At 40.9% G+C, this 26,598-nt stretch overlaps 1 protein-coding gene across 1 annotated transcript; it reads left to right on the top strand.

Moving 5' to 3' along the window:
* The first annotated feature begins 2,803 nt into the window (after positions 1 to 2,803).
* On the top strand, positions 2,804 to 15,166 carry adra1ab (adrenoceptor alpha 1Ab). The gene is made up of 3 exons (XM_054612697.1): positions 2,804 to 2,949; positions 7,834 to 9,092; positions 14,479 to 15,166. The coding sequence occupies exons 2-3, from the start codon at positions 8,117 to 8,119 to the stop codon at positions 14,943 to 14,945; spliced, it is 1,443 nt and encodes a 480-aa protein (XP_054468672.1). The 5' UTR covers positions 2,804 to 2,949; positions 7,834 to 8,116; the 3' UTR covers positions 14,946 to 15,166.
* Positions 15,167 to 26,598: the final 11,432 nt, after the last annotated feature.

Here is a 26,598-nt window from a genome sequence, read left to right as displayed (position 1 = left end):
CTGGAGGGAGGAGCAAGGGCTACAATGGAGCATTTCAGAGAGAGGTTGAGAAGAGGTGCTGCAGGACAGCCAGGATGAAAAAAACAAGGCAGATTATGAGCATTAACGCATGTAAACATGTTGTAACTGTAACTTGTGATAAAAATATGCACCCAGAAAATAGCATAATAGGGCCTGTGTAAACAGATACAGCAAATATTCACCTAATTAAATTTGTTAAAAATCTTTATTTCATGATTTATTCCTCAAACAATATCAGCTGTTCATGAAATCATCCTGAGGGAAACCCAACGTCTGTACAAACTTTCATGGCAACTCATACAATAATTATCTATTTCAGAAAAAAAACATTTGCATCCCTCCACAAGAAACACTGAAATAATGGAATGCAATTTTTGAGCCTCTGCAGAGCCCTGTTAGTACTCAATAAAGGGTATGCTCTTACTAAATGCACTAAGTTAGAAAATGTCACACAAGCATTAGCCAGCTATGTGCTCATGCATACTATCCTAAAAGCATCACAAAATATTCATCTGAACACTTTTATGTAACCTCACCAAGCTCTGGGGCGATGAGCTCTGTGCAGTATCCATGAGATGAATCCAAACACGCAGTTTCTTTTCACTGTTCTCAGAGTCAGGAATAAACACATTTTTAGGCTTCGACTATTTCCACTTTTTAAAATCAATGTGAATTCAACAGATTCTAAACAATAAAACTCTTTTTTATTATATACTCACACGGGGACAAGAAGCAGGCCAGTCCAAGGACAATATAACCACAGCCCCCAAATAACACAGAGTTACAATATAAACCCATAGACTAGAACGATCCATACACTAGATCAATACACCCGTTGGCAGCAGACTTATGAGACAGCTCGGCCATTTGAAGTTGAATGCATCTTCCTGACACGCCAGACAGAAGTGAAGAAAAAGAATCTCATAGTGAACTCAGCTGCCGGGGCCTTCGACGGAATTTGAGACACCTGGCCAGGTCACGGAGCCATCACAGGAGCCTTAAATAACTCAACCAGAGACAATAACCTGAGAGAAGAAAAAAACAATTTGTCATCCTTGGGGTATAAGTGATGTACTGGAACACCCCCCCATTCTTTGATTCAACATGTCCAAGAAGTCTTCCAAACTAAACAAAACAAAAATAACTACAATGTCATCATTGCATTCCACCCATATGAGTTGCTTGTCAGGAAAATATGAATGAAAGTTGTTTAAGTGTTTGAAGTATCAATAAATGCTACATTTCTTCTGGTGAGGATAGTCTCACCTCGTCATGAAGTTGTCAAGCTAGACAAAAAAAAAAGTTCAAATTTGAGTAATTTGCCCAAACCAGAGACTGACAAGGTGGTCGTTGTTCCTTCAGGCTTACAACCTCGACATTAAACATATTAAAGGAACAGACAACATTATTGCTGATGCATTATCACGCACACCTCTGCATTGATTAGTTACCTGTCTGACTTTGGAATGTCATATATTGCCAGGTGGTATTGTTGTATTCAACTGTTTTTCCTGTGTCCATGTTCTAAATTGGCTTCTCAGGTAACAGGGTTGCTGATGATGGGTTGGGGAGCAATGGGAAGAGTACTGTCTACAAAGGTTGTATATTATTTTCACTATTTTCTTAGTTTGAAATGTTTGAGTAGTGTTGCTCCGATGGGTCGATAGTATGCCGGTGATCCCTTGGGACACCGACTTTAAGGGGGGAGGTGTGATGGCCCCTGCCTAGCTTATAAATGAACAAGTGCGGTATTGCCAGTTATTTATCCCTGTGTCCCTGAAGGTGACACAGGAATGCAGTTGCGGCAGAGTACCGGATGCAGAGCACCTGGTCTTGGAGCTCCTCTGGGATAAAAGCCCTCCTCCAGTGTTGCTCTGTCCCTCTCTTCTGCTGACTTGGAGGCACTCATGCCAGTGTCTCGTTTTTGCCGTGGTTTGGTCTTTGTTTTCGCTAACGACACCCCACACTTCATTATGCTCACACATTCACGTTAACGTTAATGACTATCTGTTTACTTTATTATAATAAATAACTTTGCTTTACCATAATCCCTTGTGTCCTTTCCATATTTGTCATGGCCTAGGAGCCGGGTTGTGACAATGATAATGACAATAAATATTATAAACTAACAATGATAGTCCGACTTCGCTGTCCTGTCTGTTGCACTCAAGTCCCAAACCCATCAGAAATCTTTGAAAATGTCACAAATATAAAGTCCTATTTTAGAAAAACAACTACAGAATTTCCTAAAATAGCTGGTCGCTGGTAAAAATCACCAGCAGGAAACAGTCAGCATAGTATTTGTTGGGGACCATTTTCAACAGCGGATTAATACATGTTCCTTTTGTACAGGTGAGTATTTGTGATCAACTCAAAATAAACAGTGGGGTTTCCTGATGTGTTTTGACCGCAATGGAAGAAAAAATAAAGAGATGAAAAAACTTTAAACTGTGTGTGGATACGTTGTTTGCCAAGTCCACCATGAATTCCAAGTGTATATTTGTATCATTAAATTAGTTTTATTTCTCCAATATTCGTATGAACTTAAAAAACGTCCCTTCCATGTTAGTTGTAAGAAACATCTAAACACAAAACAGGTGAGTTGTTGTTGTTGATGATTATTAATGTATAAATAATAATGTTCTGAGCCACCGGACAGGGGGCGGGGCCTGGGGTCAGGTGGGTCAGGTGGGCGGGGCCTGGGGTCAGGTGGGGGTGGGCGGGGTGGGTGGTCAGGTGGGTCAGGTGGGTGGGTCTCTGTGACTGTCTCCCTGCAGAGCAGCAGCAGAGACGGGAGCTGTTTGCTCTCCGTGCTGGCGACCAGAGAAACACACGACTGCCTTCAGAGAACATCAGCTGCACTGTTTCCTTTTTTCTTTTACATAAAATAAACTCGGTGCAGTGAGATGAGTGCACGCTGCCAAACAGGTAAGTTTCTTCTTCTTCTTCTCCCTCCATCCCACAGCGCACTTCATTGGCTGAGTGACTTCTAATTTCCAAAATGGATCGTTTTGATTATTTGTGATTTTTTTTTAATCACCTGAAGGATGTGATGATTGTTTTTTTATTTTGATAATTGGCCACTGATGAGCACATTGTGGAAATTGCGTCTTTTTTTTTTTTTTTACACCATCATTTTGTTGAGCTGATTCATGCAGCCTGATGTTCAGTAATTGTTTATTCCTTGCATATCTCACAAGTATTCGCACGTGATAAAAGTCAAAAGCAAACACGTTTTTATATTTATAATGAACAAAAACCTCATTTAGATTTATTGTCAGAACATTTCCCCTCAACAGGTAGGGGGTCTAAATCTAAAAAACACAGAAGGGAGAATGGGAAGTAAATAAATATAGATAATAAATGATGAATATAAAAGAAAATGAGGAATGATTGAAGCTGCAAAGGTGCATGGTGGGAAGCTCAGGGAAATTAAACATCATCATCATCCTCTGGGAGGAACTGCCATTCGGGAATAAACAGCAGCAACACAAACCCCTCAGATGGATGAAAGCACACTTAACTTTCCTTTCTAAAGGGCAGTGTGCAGCTAGTGCTCAAGGTTGATAAGCTGTAATGATTAATGTCATGTAGCTTTTGAGTTATGAACCCCCCCACCACCACCTTTCTCCTGGAGAGTACAGCTTTTCAGAAATGGACTTGAAGTGTACAGTCATTCATCATGGTAGTGCTCTGCTCCAGGTACCTGACACAAACTATTATATTACACAGTTTGTAAAAAATCTAATGATACATGAACTCTACAGTGGCCTTAGCTGCCAGCAGAATACATTGCCATGTCGAGGAGATCCATGTGTGTACATGAAAAGGGGGCTGGATTTAATTTGCCTCATGTGACCTAAAGGACAGTAAAGCAAGTCGACATCTAAAATCCAGGGAATTCGTCTAAGCAGTGGTATTGTTGGAGGAATGTTTCAATAGGAATTGTTGACAACTTTCTCTGCTTCCAGCTTCTCAAATGCGACAATTTGCCGTGTTTTCTGTTTTACATCAGTGCAAATTCATCTTTGTCGGTGGAGTTGAACTGCATTTGGGACAAAACAAGCAATTTGAACAAGCCTATGCGTTCTCTAGGAACACGTGATGGCCATTTTTCCACTCTTTTCTGTCATTTGTCAACTGATCGATCGGTAGATAAATTGATACAGTTCCCAGGTAATCGATAAATAAATAAGTAATGAAAATAATTGTTAGTTCCGGCCCTAGAACTTGCAGGCAGCAATAAATCAGACATGTTGCAGGTTAGACAAAGTGCTGTAGCTTTAATCTTTTCTTCTACAACCTCAACGATGAGTGTCTCGCTAAATATAACAAATGTAGAGGGATTTGTGGAACATAATGCAGCAAAGTTCATGTTACAGAAAAGCAAACACACAGGAAATGTCAGGAAGACTAATGCTGTGCACATTACCCTTGTGATAGTAAGCTCATGAGATGTTGCTCTGATTGAATATGCCCTTGGTCAGGCCACATTAAGCCATTTAATACCCTCGCTGATATTCTGTCTCCTAAAACAAAATTCTAATCATGATCTTTAATATGAGATGTAATTGGATGCTTGCATCAATTGTGCAATGGCCGCTCGGACTGAGGAGGGTGACGGGAAAGTTTCTTCAAGGGCAAAGCGTCATCTTTCCATGAACTCCACTAATCCAATAAAAAAGGGGCAGTGAACCTTTGGATTCCAGATGTAAATTGGATAGTAATGATGTCCGCTGATGGCTTTTAATCAGATATTACCTGCAGGAAATGAGACGTGTGCAGTCTTGCTGGGATGAGATGCTCTTAACGACGCAATTAGTGATGGTTAACAATCAATCTCTGCATTTTTTTTTTAATTTCAAATTGAGTAAACAATCCTGTCACAAGTTCTAAGAGTTCGGAAACCGCACGAAATTCAAGTTACAATGATATGAAATGGAGAAAAGTGGCAAATCATTACTTTTTAGAAGGTTGAATCAGTAAATATTTGTAATTTACCAAGCAATTAATTGTGAATGCTCTGAGTTTAATCAAACAACTTGACATTTTGATGCTGTCTTTCCTATAGGTCACATGTCAACACATCAGCTGGATTTGTGAAGTCTCATTTATTCATATATAGACTCGCTCTACGTTTGTAGGTCAGTTCACAAATGTTCAACATGTATTGTAGGACTTTACTGAACTTTTTGCTTCCATTTCATATCTGGAGAAATGGCTTTACAGTAAACGATGCAGGAATGAGTCCTAAAACCAGGAAATGAGTCAGCATGTTTGCACTTCCGGTTCCCTCGTATCGAATGTGAATGGGTTTTTGGTTAGATGTCATAAATAAAGTATTTGGTAATCACAAGCTTTAGAAATTGTAACTTTGTGTTCTGCAATATAAAATATGTGGCTAAATATTGAATTTTGAAGCTTTTGCGTGTCTTAAAAAAGGCGTTTGCTCACAACTGCATTCATGCTTCAAAGATCATAAAACTTTTTCTTCTTCTTGTTGAACAAAACGAGTAAGTTGCAGCGAATCCTATTTTGGCATTCACTCAAAATCCAATTATAAAAACCCCATTGGCTTTTTGTCGAGGGAACCAGTGCTGCAGCACACTATTCCTCTATTGTTAAGATGTAAGAACATGCGTCCGTTTTTGACTGCTCCGTTCCTTTTCTCCAAACTTGAGCAGCTCAATAACTTTTGCATTTAGTCTGATAGTGCTGCTTTCCTGGAGGAAGGAAATTATAAAACAAAGATGCCAAAAAGTCACAGGACAAAGCTGGAAAGGCTGTCAATAGTGTGACAGACTGAAAAGGTCATTTAACAAAACTTACACCACTTCATCATTTTGTCACAGCACGGCTATTACCCTGGCTCTTCCCTGCTCATACATTCACAAATGAAAGATGAAGCAAAAAACACAAGTAGATGATTTCTTTTTTTATATATATTTTTTCTTTTTAAGCCTCAGTGTCGGCGACCAACACAGCACATGCAAATTGAAATACAACATGTCAGCCAAGCAGTTTCAGCTCTTCAAACTGTTACCTGTCCCAGACTTGGTGTTTAAATTCAGGAAAGACTTATTTGCCTGAATAAAGTCGTTTTTACCTTTGCTGAATTGTTTCTACTGTATCGCCTCAAGGACAATGTAAATCTATTTCCCGCCTGACACTTTTCACAGTAACAGTAAGTCCTCAAACACAGGTGGGATGAGGAAATACATTTTTTAGATGCGGTTAATCTCTTTTGTGAAGGCACTTCACCACACCGAGAAATCTCATTAGGGGCGGAAAAAGCCTTTCCAAATATCACTGCGTTCAACCTTCCCCTGCTGAAACAATCCGAGATATCCATTCGCCGCCTATTTCATTTTCATATTCCCCTCTCAGGCTACCGACGTGGAAATCCCAGCATCAAGTGTTTATTTGGGTGGCTTTTTGTTCTGCCTCGTGGTGGCATGCACAGCGGGCAAAAGCCTTTGATCTAGCACAAGCACGCGACGGGCATAACTCCGCTCTCCAAAGGCTTTATCTCCGCTGCTTTTGCAATTCACCGCCGTTTATCTCAGACAGTGACATCCCAGATCGCCAACACTTGTACGGAGAGTGCTGCTGAGAGGGACTATCAGTAGGCCTTTGCCTCTGTAATATAGTTCCCTCCTCAAGGTTCAATTCCTGGCCTGTCATCCGCCGTTTGAGTTAGAGCCCAGCTTGCAGACAAAAGACCTTCAAGGAAGCCATCACAGGCTCCGGCTGAATTATCTCTGCTTTGATTTATCTTTGTATTCCCTGCATGGCTGGCTGGTTTTCTCATAATGCCACGGATGATTTTCTTTTTGCCCCGGAGGATCATTATTGCCGCTGTGGTGTCCTTGTATTTACCCCTGTTGCTTTTGATTATGTCTTGTCCTTTGTTTTTCTTTTCTATTACAATACATGCCACCCCTACTGCTCACAAGCGCTGTTGCCTCCTCCGAGTAAATAGATATTTTTGCTTTAAAATTGATCTGCCTGGTTAAATAAATGTTAAGCTCAGGTATTAGTAATGGAGTTGTTTTTATGCTGTGAGTTGTTTGCTTGCAGAGGCATAAAGATGAGTAGGCTGCAATGTTTTGGGGATGAAAAAGGAAATTGCAAATGCCATTTAGTTCATTCAAGCACTACCAACATTTACGCTAATGCAGCATAATGGGGGGAGAATTGCAAATAGAGACTAAATCTGGTAAAAAGAGACTCTTAAGTGATATCTTACCCGTTAAACATAAACTGTGTGCTGTATGATGACTTTTTTTGCAATTTATCTTTAATGCCTTTTATATTATGTGGGAAGTTTAGTTTAGTTTCCACGCTGATAAGGAAAGAACAGTACTTAAAAAGGAGCAGTGTGTAGGATTTAGCGGCATCTAGTGGTGAGGCTGCAGATTGCAACCAACTGGAAACCCCTTGCCTCATTTCTCCCTTTGCTACGGCTAACTTTAACGTAAAAACTCTCTAGAGCCAGTGTTTGGTTTGTCCATTCTAGGCTACTGTAGAAACATGTGCTATACAACATGTCAGACTCTGTGAGTAGGACCTGCTCCCTTTGTAGATATGAAGGGATCATTTTAAGCTAATGAAAACACAACAAATCTTAGTTTCAGGTGATTATACAGCAATGAAAACATAGTTAGGAGTATTGTTCTCCATTTCTGCTAATAGAGCCCCCTAAATCCTACACACTGGATCTTTAGGAGTTAAAGAGCCTGTTGCTTTTATAAAATCCTCTGAATGTGTTGTTGAATATACTTTTATTTATCCCTTTTATTGTATTAAAAGGTTACCTGGATCAAAGCTTCTCGGCATGGAAGAACTTGACGTTCCAAATCAACCAATATTTGTCATTTCTGTCACGCTACTCTGGACTACATTTTTATTCTCTCTCTGAATACGACATTGTGCCAAGGAACCCTGCCAGAGGCCACATGATCGATGGAGAGTTGGCAAGAGTCACTTCATCTCCAAATGAACGGGCAGAGCGGTTTGTGCAGCAGGGAAAGCTTTTATCCGCTGCATTAGGAGGAGCAGAACAAGGCAGCTGTAATTGAGGAACAGATGTGGCATGAATGGTATCAATCTGCAGGACACTTGCACAACTCAATGCACCCAACAAGTAATAATGGCTCCCGCTGAGAACACCAGTGTTTTCCCAGAGGCAGGTCGCTGCCCCAACTGCAGCTCCTCTGCGCACCCAGGGATGGATGTAGCAAAGGCGGTGGTTTTGGGGATAGTGCTGGTGGTGTTTGTCGTGTTCGGGGTCCTTGGCAACATCCTGGTAATCCTGTCTGTGTTGCTCCACCGCCACTGGCGATCCGTGACACATTACTTCATCGCCAACCTGGCTGCGGCGGACCTCCTGCTCAGCTCCGCTGTCCTGCCCTTCTCCGCCACCTCCGAGGCTCTGGGCAGATGGGTGTTCGGCCGGTCCTTCTGCAGCGTCTGGGCCGCGCTGGACGTCCTCTGCTGCACCGCCTCCATCCTCAGCCTGTGTGTGATCTCCATTGACAGCTACCTGGCGATCAGCTACCCTCTGCGCTACCCTGCCATGGCTACGGGGCGGCGAGGGCTGACCGCGGTGGCCACTCTCTGGGGACTCTCTGCAGCCATATCGGTCGGCCCCCTGTTTGGCTGGAGGGAGCCCGACCCAGAAGACGAGACGGTGTGCCGGATCACGGAGGAGCCCGGCTACGCTTTGTTCTCAGCACTGGGCTCCTTCTACATACCTCTTGCCATTATCCTGGCCATGTACTGCCGCGTGTATACTGTGGCGAAGAGAGAGACGAAGACGCTCAGAAAGAGCAGCAAGGAGGGAGGCGTTGAGACGGAGGGGGTGATGCTGAGGATACACAGAGGGAACGCTGCTCAGTCGGGGAAGCCTGAGGGGGACGACGACGGGGCCACAACACATAAACGCACCACCTTTACCCTGTCGAGGCTGCTGAGGTTCTCAAGAGAGGAGAAGGCGGCCAAGACTCTCGGCATTGTCGTCGGGTGCTTCATTCTGTGCTGGCTCCCTTTTTTCCTGGTTTTACCCATCGGTAGGTACCTCATAAACTCCTGCTTTAATCCCCATGTGTGCCTTTTTATTTGTTCTTATTATATTCACAAAGCAAAGGGTCTGCTTATTTGAAAGAAATCCTTCAAGGACCCAGAAGGTCATTTAACAACACTTACTGACGGTTTGAACTTATTACTGGAATCCTCAAAGACTGTTCAGTCCATCTCTAACAAAGCAATGTTATCTTTGAGGGACAATCGAAAATCTGTTGTAAGAACTTGTCACCTGAATTGCGATTCCAGCAATAACTGTGAAATCTCTACCACCTCCTGGAGGAAATATCTGGCTCCCTGCTAAATGCTCCAGTATGTTCCACAAATATGTCTGTCTGCTGTTTGGTGCTCAGCAGGTAGTGTAGAGGGTTTTTAGAGCTGCCTGTTGCTGCCAAAAGCAACACTGTGAAAGAAGTGAGAGGCAAAACAGTTAACAGTAGGTTCCTCACTATGAGGGACTCGTTGTCATACGATTTTCACATTAATCGCTTTTAAATCACTTCTTAAAACACATTTTTATAGATTGGCTTTTATGTGATGTCGTCGTTTTATTGGTTCATTTTTATCTTATATTTGTTTACTATATTTTACCATTATCACTTGATTTTATTTATTTCATTATTTTATTTTGTTTGTTTATCACTTGTTATTTCATTTTGTTTCTTATGCACTGTCTTGCTGGCTGGTCTGTCAAAGCACTTTGTAAACCTTGTTGTTTTTAAAAGGTGCTATATAAATAAAGTTATTATTATTATTATTATTAAGAGTATCCATTACAACTTCTTTAATAAAATATGGTAGCTGTAAGTGACATATTTACTTTTCAAAATACACAAGTTTAATTATTAAATACAAATATATGTATTGTTATGTTCTTTTAGTTTATGTCTATAAACACAGCAAAAAAATATATATTTTTTTTTAACTGATCTCCAGCTGTTTACCTACTTCAGTAGAGTACTTGAGGGTGTGTCAGTACACAATGACATCACTGGTGGGTGTAGTTACAGGTGCAACACACTTGAAACTACCAGAGAGGACAGTTATAAACTGCTTTTCTTTCAGATTAATGTACCCATGATATAACATCCTGTGAGTTGCAATTCAGGAGACACATATGGTGCAGTGTCTGTAATAAGATATCATAAGAGTATTTTGGAAATACTGCCAAGACAGTGTTGTCAAACAAACTACTGGGCTTTCGAAAGACTGTCATGGATTTACAGTATCTTTCAGCAAAACAAGTCTATATGGTAGCTTTGTGACTTGAATGCAACAGCAATATAATGAGGCACGAAATGGGGTGAAACTGACGGAAATGAAAGGAACTTTAAATGATGGATCTGCTGTATTATCTGAATCTAAAAAAGGGATTTTAAATGATTCAGAAATTAATTGATGTCATAATGAGAACTTAAATGATTTATTTGATACATTTTCTTATAGAGGCCTGCTTTATTCTGGAAAATTCTTAAAATGTTAATTAAAGACATTTTTTGCAGAGGCAAAACTGAATAGAAATGAACTTATTAAAGATTAGTCTGCTGTCGAAGTCAAACATTACTGTAGTTATGAGACATGAACCTTCACAGAGATGAAATGTGAAATATTTGTTCCATTCAGGTATAATTATGTATGGAAGAAATATTTCAAATGTTAAGAATCACCCAGTTTAATAAACCCAGCATTTGCTCGAAACTAAAGATTCCACTTGCGTCATGTAAAACTCCAAGGTTTCTTTGCCGAGACAACCATAGGAGGACCCTTTTTATTGAATTATCCTTTTTTGCTTAGTTTACAATATAATGTTACCATGATGTAATGACTTTTTTTATTATGCACACGATTGTTTTTACAGTATGCACTCATGGTTTTCTTAAGTGATTTAATAATGAATAGATTCTCAGCTTATATTACATTTTTGTTAACATTATGCACAGTTAAAACATTATGAGTCGCTACATCCACTAAACCAGATATTTTCAACTTCATTTTCAATTAATTACACTTACAATTTTTGTCAGAGTCTGTCAAAGAAGGAGATAACAGCGACATTATCATAGATGTAAGAGAGGAAAGAGTCCCGACCATTGTGAAGCCCTTATCTAAAATCTTAATTGCCTCTGAAATAACTCCCAAGGCTTGACTGAGATAAGTGATTGTCAGTGTGGTCCAATGTGTATTTAAGCGTAATAGTCTGTCAGCAGTTACCTCCCAGGTCACAGATGGAGAGATTATTTCTGAAACGTGTATTTTGTTCCACAAACTGTAATCTTATTGAAGGAAGGCACAATCTATTATACAGGACGGAGGGGACGTGGATGAATAATGGACAAATAATAATGTGCTTTATCTTTTACTCTCTCTTTTTTTTGCCAGTGTGTGTATTCATAACCTGGCAAAGAATCCAATGTGTAATCCCAGTGTAAACAAAAGGGTTACGCTACCAAAAAGCAGGAGCTGTTGTCTGTTCTGAACTGATTACCAGGTCTTTTAACACAGGGATAAAAACTACACAATAACCAAGTTATTTAAGTTTGACTTTAGTTTAACTTTCATGGTTATGTCATTATTTTGATGAAACATTTTGCCAAAAGGGAAAATGTTAACACCACAAATGTCAAACTCCTGTGGCGCTACAGGGAAAGTCTAGGGATCGAAGTCATTTGGATTCATCATCCAGGAACTATGTGTATGAACAAAGTTATTTGCCAATCCATCCAGTAGATATTGAGATATTTCAATCCATAAGTGTTCATGACAGTGTTAATTCAGATTTTCAAATTTAGTCTAAATTGAAGTTGGTCCCATTTTAGACTCTGTTTTTTTCAAGATTTATTATTTAAGTAGATTTTAGTCAATGCTTTAGTCACATCATTCTCAGACAGGTTGATGATACTGTAAAGGATTTTGCTGAAGATACACCTTAAACTATCTAAGCTGAGAATGTGTTACTACTGTAATGCTTTCATGTCATATATCCTTATTGATTATCAGACAATGAAATTCCCAGCAAACAGACTTTATAAATAACCGAGGAATCTGCTAAATGCTGCATGTTTCACTCAATAGAACTCCGATTTAATACATAGGCAGCTGTAAAAATGTGTCAACTGTGTTATAATTAAGGCAGACAAGCATATTATTATCATAACATTATGAATGTGTAGCAGCTGTTGTCAGTACGTGCCTCCCTTTGTTCACTCTCATTGGATATCTGTACCAGATCACATGGCCATTCATCTAATAGCTGTCAAGACATTTTTACTAAAAAAGTGTTCCTCCTCGTGTCTTCCTCGTGGCACTAGAGGAAAGGTCAGTGGATCACCAAAGTCCAGATTCAACCCTAAGGAGACCATGAATATTTGATTTCAAATGGTTGTTGAGCTATTTCAGTCTGGACCACAGTGGTGGACTGACCAGCTGACCATGTGACTGACAGATGGTGTGACAGACCAGCATTGCCATCCATAGAGCCCAGCTGCTAGCTAGACTTTTTTTTTATGATTTAGCTCTGACAGCAACCCCCGATCCCCCCCACCACCTCCATGTGGGTTATCATTGTAGCCATTGTAATGCAAGAGCTGTTGAAACATGAATTATTGGCATAATGTCGCTTGATGATAAGTTTTGCTCTGTGAACACAACACCAGGCAGGACGTGCCTCCCTCCCTGCGGTCCCTCGACTCCTCTGCTGCTCGCGCTTTTCAGAAGGGACATCAAGAAATTAAATTACAAGCGACCGAATAGAGCAAATAAAACATCACGCTGGAGCCGGATGGGCTTCGACTGTGTGATGAAATGGAATGAACCAAACTATTGCTCCCTCATATGAAAGTTATTACAGGTAGCAAGCACGAGGCTTAATGGACTGTAATGCCAGGAGGCACGCTCAGTCACCCTGTTGCCTCCCAAGGCAGCCAGTCATCGGAGAATAGTTACGCATTTCAATTGAGACAGACCTTCACGGCTCACAGCGCAGCGCTCTGAGGCACTGATAGTCTGAGATTCCCAGAGAGAGGGTTTGAAAAACTACCGAATTTCTCATCTTGTATTTTTCCTGAATACTTCAAATGGAGAGCCTGTTTTGTGCCTCAGCACATGGTGGCTGCACGTCTTTCACTGCAGCCGCCACCATACCGGCATTACTTTCACAGTATGCTTTACAGAGCTCATAAAGCTAGGGGACTGGTGCTCATCAGTGGCACCAAGTAAAGCCGCTGTGTAACATTGGTTTTGCACATTGGTTTATTTAATTCATCCCAAAGGGGTTGGATGGAGTTGAGGAAAGGGCTTAATTAAGTTCTTCCTGTACAAGCTAGGAATACCATTTCTTGATGCACCTGGCTTTGTGCACAGTGGGTTGAAACAGGATCCTAACACAAACTGGTCCCACATAGCTAGACCTATCTCCACAGAGATATGTGTCAAAAGGTCCCATACATTATCATTCTACTATAGAGGGGGGGATCTTACTTTTTTTTTGTATTTCTTTAAACCAATTATAATAGTCCTGGGTAGCTCTAAGCACAGAATGCAACAATGGTGCACTTCTTAAAATAGATAGTCAGATTGAAAATATACTAAACTAAAATATCTTTATATGTTGTAGCATCAAGATTACTGCTAATTGGAACCAATGGGCCCAACTCATGAAAAACAGTCCACGTCCAAAGGAACACAATAGTATTTGGAGTGATAGGGTTGTCCACACACTTTTGGCCATACAGCGTAACTCAGAGGCCAGCTTTAAATTTCTTACCATTCATCTTATTCAAAATTCTTAATACTCAAACTTTTTAAATTCTCTCAAAAATGTATTTGTTAAAATGTTGTTTTTTTTTTAAATCGGTATTGTCACAACCCTAGAAAGGATTGGAGCCAAATGCAGACAAAGCATATAGTCAGGAAAAATTCAGGTATTTAATTCCAAAGTAAAGGTATGTGTGTAGACTTACAGACAGGCGGGTAAAGGTACCAGGTTCATGGTCTGGTCCGGGTTAAAGAAGCTCGAAGAAAGAAACTTTCCAACCTTATAGAACTGGCTTGTAATGAATGGAACTGGAACCGGTACATGAGCTGAGAGGCTGATGAGCAAATGAGATGCAGGTGAGGGGTGAGGGGAGAAGGCGTGGTAATTGCAGTCAGGTGATGGGGAGAGGAGGGAAAGTCTGAGGGCATCTGGTGGACGGATGGAAAATGGCAACGAAGGGGCTTGGGGAATTTGAATGTAAACTTAGAGAAATGTTCAGCTTTGATGGAGGTATGAACTCCCTTAGAACTTTGTCTTTCTAACTGTTTCTAACGTATTTTGGTGGATAAGTGTCCGTTTCCATTCATATTTTAATTGGTGTTTGTCTGTGTGTTCTTTAGGATCAATCTTCCCCTCTTGTAAGCCTTCTGAAACCGTCTTTAAGATTACCTTCTGGCTGGGATACCTCAACAGCTGCATCAACCCCATCATCTACCCGTGCTTCAGCCGGGAGTTCAAGAAAGCCTTCCACAACGTGCTCCGTGGACGCTGCCTGAGAACTGGGGTGCTGGCTGCCAAACCGCAGGGACACATCGCCACCCGCTCCTCCAGTCCCGGCCCCGCGTCCAATACCTCTGACGCCTCAGCCCAAAACCACGTCACTGCTTCCCCATGCTGTTGCTGCGGGACGCTGTCGACCTCCTCGTCATCGGTCGGTGGTCCAAATCAGGCTCAAATCCAGAGTAGGAGTCTGCTGAAGGCGTGGTGTCTCTCGGCAAGTCGAACGCCGGTGCCGCAGAACCCCTCGGGTCACAGAACGACCAAGGTCTTACGCCTTTCTCTCGGTGATACGGGAGAGGCTGTTTGAACGGCTTGTTGATACGACTATGAATTTTTGAGCACCCCCCCTGGTGCCTCACGGAAACTCTTTCGTACAACTTCAGCATGCATATTAAAATCCCTCAGAGGCGTCAGAGTGCAGAGCCTGCTGACAGAGAAACTTGCCTCCAGAGCAGGCAGACGAGAACTCTGTTGCCTTGAGGCTTTATGCGAGTGAAAATGCCTGGAGTGTCAAATAAAATATGATTTGGGAAAGTGAATGTGTAATATTTTGTCTACATTCAACAGCTGGCACTCTCCCAGGTGCTCTTGTCAAAGTGTTCAATAGGAGCTACTTAGTGATCAACATGAAGAAGACTGTGGATTGTGAGCGCTAGGCAAGTGACTTTTGCAATATATTACAACTATCTTTGTTTAAAATAAAAAAAAGAGTATTAAGTGCAACTATGGACACACGGCTTGTAGGGATCTCTATTTGCACTTGAAAGGGAATGAAACAGATAATAGAATCTCATTGAGATGCCATTTTAAAGGAACTCCAGAGACTTTATTTCTTTAAACATTAGTGGTATTTCTGCAGATTGCACAAAAGGCCTGAAGGGTGAGATAGTCCTAAATCCCAGCACAATTAGCATTCACTGACAGCTCTGAGAAAGTGGAATCTGGTGTAAGAGTGGGTGTTTCGCTTTACGTGTGACCTTTAAGGGAAACAAAACACGTGCAGGTTTCTGATTTTGAAATAACTGTCAGGGAGTTTTAAAAAAACAAAAACATTTAGAAATTGTTGAAGGAAAGAGAAAATATCAGTTTTTCTTTAGATGTGGGATAAATAACAGGACAACCTCACAATACAATGCAGTCTTAAACAAACAAAACCCCTCTGAAGCTTTCAATGGACAGTTTTTGTTTTTCGTTGAGGCTGCATCAAAGATGCGTTGAATCGACTTTTAATGTTTGACATGGTAGCTTGTGGTGCTGTTGAATAAATGAACAGGTGTCAGATGGTTTTCTCTCTATTTTTGAATTCTTCTTTCCTGCCAGCGCAGTTCTCCGTAGTTGTGTTTTCTCCGTGCAAACACTGGAAAATAGTGCATCATTTCCTGGTGTTTAAAACTGGTTCATGAGTAATTCAGTAGTTAAGTTATGAACTCAATGAGATTCACTGTACTGTGATGAACCACATACATATAATATACTTTTTACTTTATTATGCTTTCGGTGGGAAGGAATTCAAGTTCCTATTCTGCAACTTTCCGTCTCCAAAGCTGGCACTCACTCTCCTGCCGGCAAAGTAGTCTCCCAACAGCGGGTGTAATTTAGTAAATCCATCAAATTCACTGCCCTATGTCATTTAGCTATCTTCCAAGCTGCTGTAGCTGTCGTGTTTGTCGACGCTGCATTGAGACTTAAATAAGTTGCCGGGGTCTCATCTCTCAGCTCCTTGCCCACTTTTTTTGGGATGCATTTTTCAAAATTATGCAGTGAGTGGACTTAGGCTCAGACCTGGGGGTAAAGTCACACTTTAAAGAGGGCAGAAACCAGTGAAGCGTTGCAGAGTTCCACATAACACATACTCATACTGTCAATTTAATAAAGGTTTATGAATCTTGCTTTTCTGCTAGTATCCAATGCCAGAAATACATTTCCATCTGTTGCCTTGTGATGGGAGGACATTGCTGCAAGGTTGTTGGTATTCAGTTCACAACATGAAGTGGTAGGATTTTTTAACTTTGAATAAACTAAGTGACTGCTGCAATAGAGGCTATACAGATATATCACTGTAACATTTAATAAAAGGGGGTATGAGTATCATGACATATGCCAACACACATCAACATTGGAGACTCAATGAATTGAAATGTCTCTGACTGCTCATTATTGCAAGGCGATTGTATTGGATTGCATTCTACTTTGTGAATGTCTCTGGTGTGCCGGCCCACTCCGTCTTTTTTGGAATTAAATGATTTCATCAATAAGCAAAACAAAGCCAAGCATATCACACAAATTCCTAAACAAACATTGCATGGTCCAGTGACAAGACAACTTGAGGGTTTCATGAAGAAACATGTTATGAACATTGAGGAAAACATATTTCGGTTGTCTGATCTGTTCTTAGAAGTTGTCACACGTTTCTTCTTCACTATAAATCCTTTGCCTCCTCCCGTTACGGAGCTGTTGTTCTCTGCCATGCTTGGATTAAAGGCATTTTTTTCTGCCCTCCAGACATCATACCAGTGATGAATGCCTGAGTATGCTTATCGGGGAAAAGCAGGGCGTTGAAAAGAAGACAGATGAGTTTGTCATTTTACAGTGACCTGAGGTAAGGACTGAAGAAGAGTAACCTTCGTACTGCTTTGCTGTACTTAAACGTTATGGCATTGTGCAACCGTTCATGAGGATAATGTCTGTGTTTAAACACTTAAACTCCCACACTTAACATCGCCATAACTGTCTCAGACAACTAATAAACATGCAGCTCTCGTTGTCTGAGATTATGCGGCCAGGGACTCAATGTTACACTGCATTAGGCGACAACAATAGCAGAAAGATAGCTGTTGACTTTTTCATTAGAGAGGTATGGCTGAATGTTATAAATATATTAGTAGATACAATGACATTTCACGCTTGGAATTAGAAAGCATTGTTACATATTACTTCAAATCGTCCCAGCGTCCATTTCAATCTGAATGCATAAACTTGGAAAATGAATTTTCATCTCCAGTGATTTTTCCCTCATGTTTGAATGTCAAAGCAACGTAACATAATTCATCCTCGCCTTTATTCCTGTTTGGCTGAAATTCACAGCTTTTGCACAGCAGACGCTGCCTTCAAAGAGAAAAGAAACCTTAGAAAAAATAATGACACATGAGGCGGTGACAGTACTAGAGGGACATCTAATGAGGACAGTAACAGTGTGGGGAGCTGTCTTATTTAGGGGGACAAATTGGGGTCAATCGCCCGTTCCCACATGAAAATAGTTTTATTTTATAGTCAAGGATTCGGTTTAAGTTTAGGGTAAGGCTAAATTTAGATATAAATTAGGGTAAGGGTTAAAATAAGGTAAATAATTTATTCTCCAGGAAATGGTCAATGGTATGTCCCCAAAAGCCATGAAAACACGACCGCGCGTGTGTGTGTGTGTGTGTGTGTGTGTGTGTGTGTGTGTGTGTGTGTGTGTGTGTGTGTGTGTGTGTGTGTGTGTGTGTGTGGACAAGCAGTCGAACGGTTGTGTCAGCTCCCATAGGCTCAAATATCATTTATGGAAATAAATGCATCAGATTCCTCTCATTTTCAGCACCGGATTCAGACAGTGTTGCAGCTGCTGTCGTATCAAGACAAACACTGTTGTGATGTATGGATCCAGGCTCCCATTACTGCAGAGACAAGCGTGTGCAGTTTAACCTAATCAGTCGACTTCGTTACAAATGGGCGATCACGATAAATAACGACGTTGAGCAGCGAGGAAAAACAAATGACAAGAACTGTAACAGCGTCAGGGAGCCAAAGAGGCCTCATTACAGATGATGAGGAAAATATCGTTTGTGTTGTGCGTCAAACGGAGAGACTTCCCGAAACTTCTTCTGACAGGCCTCTCTTCTCGAGTTTTCCGAGTGACTGAGCATAGAGAGGGAACTATATTGACACTCTCAGAAGACAAAACTTCTGTATGTGGGAAAGCTACGTGAAAGTAACTAAACCAGTTCCACCCACTGCTTAAGTGCTGCCTCATAAAACTCTCTCATAAGCAAAATGTCATCTGTTATTACATCGTATACCGCAGGTGTCTTTGCACTGATTCTGGTGCAAATGTGCTAAATATGAGGATAGCCCGCCAAAATCTCCCTACTGTGCTGATTAAGGTAATCATTTTCTGTCTCATTGAATGTAGATGACATGATGTAACACATGGGGTGACTGATTCTTGTCTGCCAGCAGATTTCTTTTTTTATCATTTATCTGTTCCAAGTGCTTGTGAAGTTTTGGGGCAAAAGACCAAATGTTGTTGTTTTTCCAAAAATCTTCATTTAATATTTACTCAGTAGGATGGATTGGACCGCAACTGCATTGAATATTGTAATATGACAAAAATGAATGGGAATAATTCAGAAGTTTCATTTGTTTGTGCCATAAGCCATGTAATGCACGTCAATCTCCGGCAGCTGTAGGATTATAATAGATGTTTTTAGCCAGGGGTACTCATGGTAGCAGCGTTTTTTTATTATTATTATTATTAATTAATGCTTCAAACAAATGGATACTGTCAAAAGGGACACAGTGATGAACCCAAAGAGACATCTCAAATAAATGTTTTTTTTGAAGGGGATTTGGTTGGGTAGGGTTGCTTAACCAAAAAGACGATGGCTAACAAGTGACTAAACAAGACTACAAAACGCCATCACACAGAACACAAGTCTGCCTGATTAGTTTTGATGTGGTGACATGAGGTGATGCGACCGATGTTCGTTGAAAGCCTTACGTTAGCTTTTTACTTCTGGAATGGAATGAAGTGATTTTATTGCAGAAGCTTTCCAAAATGAAGACGTTGCATGCCAGGGAACCTATAAAATAAGGAAGGGTCATTACGTCATTGTGGCAGCATTCCAATTCTGCATTGGTGCCAGTTCTATTGATGTGAATGAGGCGGACATGGCGGGTCCCACTGTAACCAATCGTAATCTGTGTTACCTTTGAATGAAAAATGCTTTCACACAATAAAACAAACAAACCAGACACATAAATCATGACAGCGGCTGTAAGATTCGCTATCACATTTGCACCAACACTGCAGTGTTGCCCTCTTTTTTTTTTACTCTTTGCAAGGATTATTTCTTCCTCTAACGTTAACGGTTTTATCTCAAAATGAATGCAGGATGTGTTAACAGAGATATTGCTGGCTAACATAAGCTAAACAAAGTGTAAATAATAACTTGGTGCATTGAAAATAATAGGTACTGGTGTATGGTTCCAGATTTATAGGGCATAAAGTTGTGCCATCTCCTGACAATAAAAGAGATAGCTAGCTAACGTTAGCCCTCCTGAATATAAATAAATGTCATGAACAGTTTGATGGTTGGTTAGTTATTCATAACAAACATACTCTATTACAATTAAATACATGTATATATCACCAGCTTCGCACCAATGTGAGTTCAGTCCTGCAACGACCCTTCCCTCTCTTATATATTTTTTGTTGCAGTGTATTTGAGTGAAATCAGCTGACAGGAAGTAAACAATGCAATTCCGTTGAAGGGTTTATAGATGATTCAATGAATGTGCCTCTTCCTAACACACTCTAGTTCTGACACTTGTTATTATTAAAGCTTGCGTCTGTGTGCGCCTGGACTTTAAAATAACTGATTTGAATGGCGACAACCATGAATGAAAATTAATTAGGAAAGACTTTAAGCCTCGGCGTGTGCTAGGGAGCGGATGCCATGTAGGATGTATTTACTGCGATGTTCATGTCACTGAACATTTGTTTAGCACTCAGCTGCCATCTGGCACATTGAGTTCTTCTTTCCTTGTTCATTCAAGTTGCTCTCGACTTCATCCAAAAACCTTTTTAAATTTCAGCTATCCACATTGTGCCTGGTTATCTCGTTATTTTGCCTCCAATTTCACGGCTGTCAAATTCTAAACAGCGCTATTTCACAGTAACTGAGCCGAGTGATTTAAGTGCTTTTATAAGGTCTTGAGTTTCTTCAGCAGCAACAGTCCTATCAGAAACGCTTATGGAGGTAGAAGTGATGCTGAGGGCTGAATTGTAGCCACAGTTTGACTCTGAGCAGCAAACGAGCACAAGTATTGTTTGGACAATTTTTTAAAAGAAAAGGCAGACCGAGCTTGAAAAGGTCAGCACACTCATCCGGAGGGTCCAAAGGCTGCACAGAAGCAGTTTTGTGTATACAGCTTGGTTTGACCTTGGCAGCGTGCGAAAGTAATTAGTGCTTCAATGCAGATATTTTCATCCCTCAAAAAAAAGAAGAAAAACATTGTCAAATTAGATAACCTTGCACACAGACTGATGCCAAACAACACAAGTGGAGGTCCCAGAAAAAGCTTAAGGTTAAGGGAGACGTGGGAGGCTTGGATTGAATTGAAGAAACTTTTCCTCAGGTACTTGCCTTATCAGGTGCATAGTTATTTAAAAGATTAACCTTGATTTATGTTTAATAATTCAAACCAAATCATTTCAAATCCCTTATTAATTTTGTGACCACGGTAAAGCGTTTATTTGATGCACTGTGGCCCACAAGGTCAAAGGTCAGTAATTGGCTTCAAAGTTGGTTTGTTTGTTTGTGTATATATACATTTTTTGACTTTGACTATTTGATTTAAGAGCATTCGTCGACGTAATCCTTAATGTCCTACTGTCATGACCATGGAAACAAAAGCAATGCGTTTAACCATATTCCGGCACCATCATATATAATATATTTATTCCATGGTTTTAATCATTTCACGGATAAGAAACTAGACTGATCTCTCTCTCTTAATGAGAATACAGGTGGACTGGAGTTTTGGCCTTTAAGCGTTTTCCTTTTAAAATGCGAGCCAGGGTTATACCCAAAGAGGAAAAAAAAGTCATACTTTTTCATGTGGATCTCAAACATTCACATTAATTTGCTGTAAATTTTGTCATCTTTTCTCACATTTCTTTTTCCAACGCATGCCTCTGAGGAAAGTACATGAAAGTGCCTCTGATGTCAAAGAGTGCTTTTATGTAGGAAACAGTGTCAATTCATTACAGTGCAGGAAATGGCGGGTATTCACTTTAGTGCTCTTGGGAACAGGCCTGGCAGTTTGATAGTAAGTTATTTTAACCATTCCACATTTAGATTCTGGCTAATTTTGTATCTAACCAACATGAATATGACTGTAGTTGATCAATATGCTTTTTTTTTTTTTTTTTTTTTTTTTTTTAATTCACTCCGTTAATGCACTCACCAGCAGCAGAAGATGTGCCATTGTCACCATCTTACCACTGGTATCATTTTTCATTCATGAGCTGAAAGAAAAAAAAAGAAAAAAAAGGAAGCGCCACAAGAGACTGGCAGAGAAAGCAGGGAGTGGTGAGTGAACTAGATGACAGCACTGCCACCTGGTGGAGAAACATTAAACACATCCTCCTGCTGGAGATCTGCTGCACACAGTATGTTGTGACAAAGTTCATACATGTCATCAGCCTGCTGTGCTTGTTTTTGAGGCAGACATGGAGACTGTGTTGGATAGAATTACCAATCTTTTGTGACGTGGTTATCCTGTCCACTCAGAGACGATCCCAGCATCCACTGATCATAAAGGCTGGGTAGAGTCTGGTCCATCATAGGGACACATTCTCACCTACATGCAAGTTAGCCCTTTCAGGTCACCTAACCTCTTAAGACTTAGCATACTGCACACAGAAACCGTCATCAGCACTGTAGTGAAGCCTTCTGACGCCACTCAACTGTTTCATCGCTGCAAAAATACAGGCCTCGACATGCTTCGAGCGTTGTGCTTGTTGCAACTGGCCTGGTGTGCCGTGGTATGAGGCACCTATTTCAAGTTGCCTTTTTGGTTCCATGCATTAACTATTTTTGTCAATATTATTGTGTTGCAGTCAAGTGCATCATCAAGAATCCGTGCAGAGAGAGACTATCTGATATGAGCAGTTTTTGTTTTTACTTGCTTTACTTGCTTACGCTTTAAGTCTATTTCCAACACAGGCTGCTGCTATTGGCCTAGTATAATGTCCTCACGCAGCTAAACAGAGCGGATTGTATCTTAAATAGAGGAAATAGTTAGAAATACATCACCATTAACGAAGCATGTTCTGCTAACATCATAAACATGGTTTATAGACTCAGCTCACGTTTTCCTCCTCTGATTTCTGTTGTTGCCATGGTCACACAGCGAGCCACGGATGCTTGCTGTCTGAAAACAGGCTTTCTGTCCTTGGAAACAAGTGTTATTACTTTTGCTTTTACAAACGATCCAAAAAACCAATCACCCTTGTTCGTTTGAATCATTAAAAGGCCTTAACCCTTAGCCTTAGCACCGTTCATTGGGTTAGTTTTGCAACCACTTTTGCTCCAGAGCTGGCCTATCATGATTTTTGATATTTTATATTTTAACTGTGAACTAAAATACTGCATCGCAGTTGAGCTCACAATGGTGTTTTCAGTCACCAGAAAGTGGAGCTCCACTACTCTTCTACTGATTGAGTAGATTTAGTAAAAATAATGTGGATTTAGCACACTCCGTTCAGAATGAGGGCTTGGTTGTTTAAAGATTTGTTTTCACACGTGCGGGACATTTCTAAACTCTACACCAGTTGTTCCCAAACACTGGGTCGGGACCCACAGGTGGGTCGCAATAGAGTTACCAAATCAATTTGCAAAAGTATTTTATTTAACGTTTATATCTGCAGTTCACCTTTGAGCCACACGAGGGAGCCTGAATGGTCGTATTGTTCTAATAATAGTAGCCTGCATTGAATCTAATATGAAATATGAGCGTACAATCTGCTTGTTTCACTGAAGAGAGGAAATGAAAAGAAAGACAGGCCATCTCCACCTACATTCATTTATTTGGTCTCATTTATAAAGTATCTTACGTGTATTTATGTTCTCCATTACATGCATTAAATGAGGGTGATGTCTTCTAAACGGCTGGTTATCCTATTGAAGATGATAATATGTGTTTTGGAAATGGCCATTTACATTTAAGTAACAACAAGTAAGTGGTCCAACCAGTTATGATGTAACTGTAAACTCTGGGGTCCAAAACAGGAAAACCAACAAAAAGTAATGGTAAAAGTTACAAATGTAGGCATCTTCAGTTTTCTGTGTGCTCGTTTTCTTCGCTGTCTATAGATCACGACTTCCACACAACTTCTAACATAAAATGTCAGAAACAAAAGAAACAGATTGAATTCCTTTTTTTTTTTCTTTATCTTTTTCTTTTAATCTTAGAAGTCCTTGTTGTTGTTCTTGTTTTTTTAACATCACCATCCATGGGATTTGATACTTTTTTCCATAATAAGCAAGCATCCCAGAAACCCCACAGCCACCAAGACATATACCATCACACAGTTTCACTTTTACAGGGGAAGGCTTACAAGAAGGGGGGAGGTGTCGAGAGGGTTCAGGGGCAAGAAGGTGTTCAACAGAAGGAAAGCTCCTCTCGGCCTGCAGCGCGTTGCGTACTTACATATCACTCATATATCATTAGCATAATATGGCATACAAAAAGCATCCAAGCTGACAGAGCATTAAAGGAGTGTGTGTGTGTGTGTGTGTGTGTGTGTGTGTGTGTGTGTGTGTGTGTGTGTGTGTGTGTGTGTGTGTGTGTGTGTGTGTGTGTGTGTGTGTGTGTGTGTGTGTGTGTGTGTGTGTAGGAGGCATGGGACACAACGAGGGGGATGCCAGCATTTAATGTCCAAGTCAATTCTTTCAGGCATGGGTGCTGCATCACAGCAACGGCTGTAATAGATTTTTTTGTAAGCAGCAGGGGATTCTGGATTCCAAGCAACCCAGCACAGGATTATGGAGGAATGGTGCAGAACTGACACAGAATAATAATAATAAAAACGTGTGTGTGTGTGTGTGTGTGTGTGGGGGGGGGGGGGTGCAAAGCTGTTCAAATAGCACCAGGTCAGGAGACGAGTTGCTACTGGCAACCTCCGATCTGACAAGCGTTGCCATGACAAACAAAAAAGCAGAGCGTGAAGGGGTCTGTCGCCTCAGCAACAGCCAGAAACAAGGTAGGAGCCAGGGAGGGAGGGAGGGAGGGGGAGGAATGAAAAGAGGAGAAAGACAAGCTGAAAGGAAGGAGTGACGCGGAAAATAGAAAAATACAAGGAGTGTGCTGTTGCTCTCACAGGAGCTACGCTTATGCTGCCAAATTCTATAAGTGTTTGAGGACTTCACCTCCCATCTCCTCACACACAGGCTCTCCAACCTAAACAGTCTAGCAGGAGGGAGTAGCATAGTGTAGATTGTGTCTATAAGAAGAGAGGGATATTTTAATTTGACATTTTTGGGGGTTTTCTAATAAAGGCAACAGTAGTCAGACAGACAGGGTCGAATTCCCCACTTCCTGACTTGCAGAAACCTTGTTGTGTTATGCACAAGTTGCCGTGGAGATTCCTATCATGTCTCATCTGTGATGGCTTCGGACACGTGCTTCCTTCCCCCTGCTTTGGCTCCTTTAAAAGAAACACACACTCCATCTGTAACGCTGACAGATTTTGCATTCTGTCGGGGAGGAAGCCTGAAAAAACTGTGGTTGAAAGCACAAACACAGAGTTGGTGTAGTTTGTGTTTATATACATCATATGTGTTTGTGTGTGAAAGACTGAGTGAGTGAGTGAGTTAGGAGCTAGTTACATAAGCTTCAGTCTAATAGCTAACTAGAGCTAACGCTAGCTTTAATGTGCTGTTATAGCAACTAGTATGACAATAATTCCATAGATAGTCTTCATCAGATTATCCACATGTATGGAACTGGTCCCTATGTCCATGACAGCGTGAGCTTGTTGCATTGTGTTGAGTCACTGTGAAGACAGGGGCTGCAGAGAGAGATGGTGACTGGTGGCCAAGACCTCGTTGACATAAGGACTAACACAGGAAATCAGTCGCTTGGCTTAATGAAAACCAGATCATGCACAAAATTAAAGGAACGTCGAGCGCTCAGCAAAGTCACGTCCACAACAGTAAAGAAGATCTGTACGGGAGCCCGCTGCGCCGCTGTCCCATCCCTCACACATCAACACCGCACACCAGTCAGAAATACATCAGCTCGTGTCTACTTTCAAGCGCAAATCAATAGTGCTTCGGCCCTCGGGCACCTAGTTATACAGAATGACACTAAAAAGCAGTTTGACGACAAAGTTAAAAACCCTAAAACATTAGAACATTTCAAGATATCGAGCGTTTTTCCGTCTTTGCGGGGGCTCCGCCGACAGGGCGGGCCCCGTGAAAGCGCAAAATCTGGCACCTTTGAATCGGTTTTTATCCTGGCTATTTTACACTTTTCTCTTTTTTTTTTTCTCTTTTATCTTACATCCTTTACTAACCTCAATAAGAATAACAAAACAAGAAAAATCAGTACAACTTCTGTGGGTTCAGGCACATAAAGAGTAGAAAAGAAAAGAGGGGTTTGGATGAGTGTAAAAACAGTCACATTTTCAGAGGACGGGAAACATTCTGAGTGTAAAATGCACTGGATGGTGATGGACGGGGATGAGGTGCCTCAACGGCCGTTAATCAGAACCTTCATGGACGTTTATGATTCTCTAAAAGTTCTCTCAAAGGACGGCACTGAGAGACAATAAGGCAAGGAAAGGTTGAGTTGGAAGCGACGGTGAGTACAACTTTCTCTTTCCTACCTAATTCTTTCCCTCCGTTCTCCCACCTATAAAGCTATATTTACTACCTGCCAAAGCTCCTACAGCTTAAAGAAAAAAAAAAAAAAAAAAAAAGCTATTAGGCAGCTGCCAAATGTGGAATATGTTTTTTAACTTATGTACCTCTGAAAGCCACAGGTGGGAAAACATGAGATGAGTCAGTGCAGCCAGAGTCTATAACAAAAAGATTGCTGTGTTGTTCCATTTTTCAAACCTTGAGTCCGTCTTCCTGGCTAATAATCAATTGGATATTGATGGTGAGACAGATGGGGATGCAGTGGAAAGTGAA

This window comes from Anoplopoma fimbria, chromosome 14 (assembly GCF_027596085.1).
Source record: "Anoplopoma fimbria isolate UVic2021 breed Golden Eagle Sablefish chromosome 14, Afim_UVic_2022, whole genome shotgun sequence".
NCBI lineage: Eukaryota > Metazoa > Chordata > Actinopteri > Perciformes > Anoplopomatidae > Anoplopoma > Anoplopoma fimbria.
The sequence above is the reverse complement of the archived record's forward strand: the minus strand, read 5'-3'. Positions and strand labels throughout refer to the sequence as shown.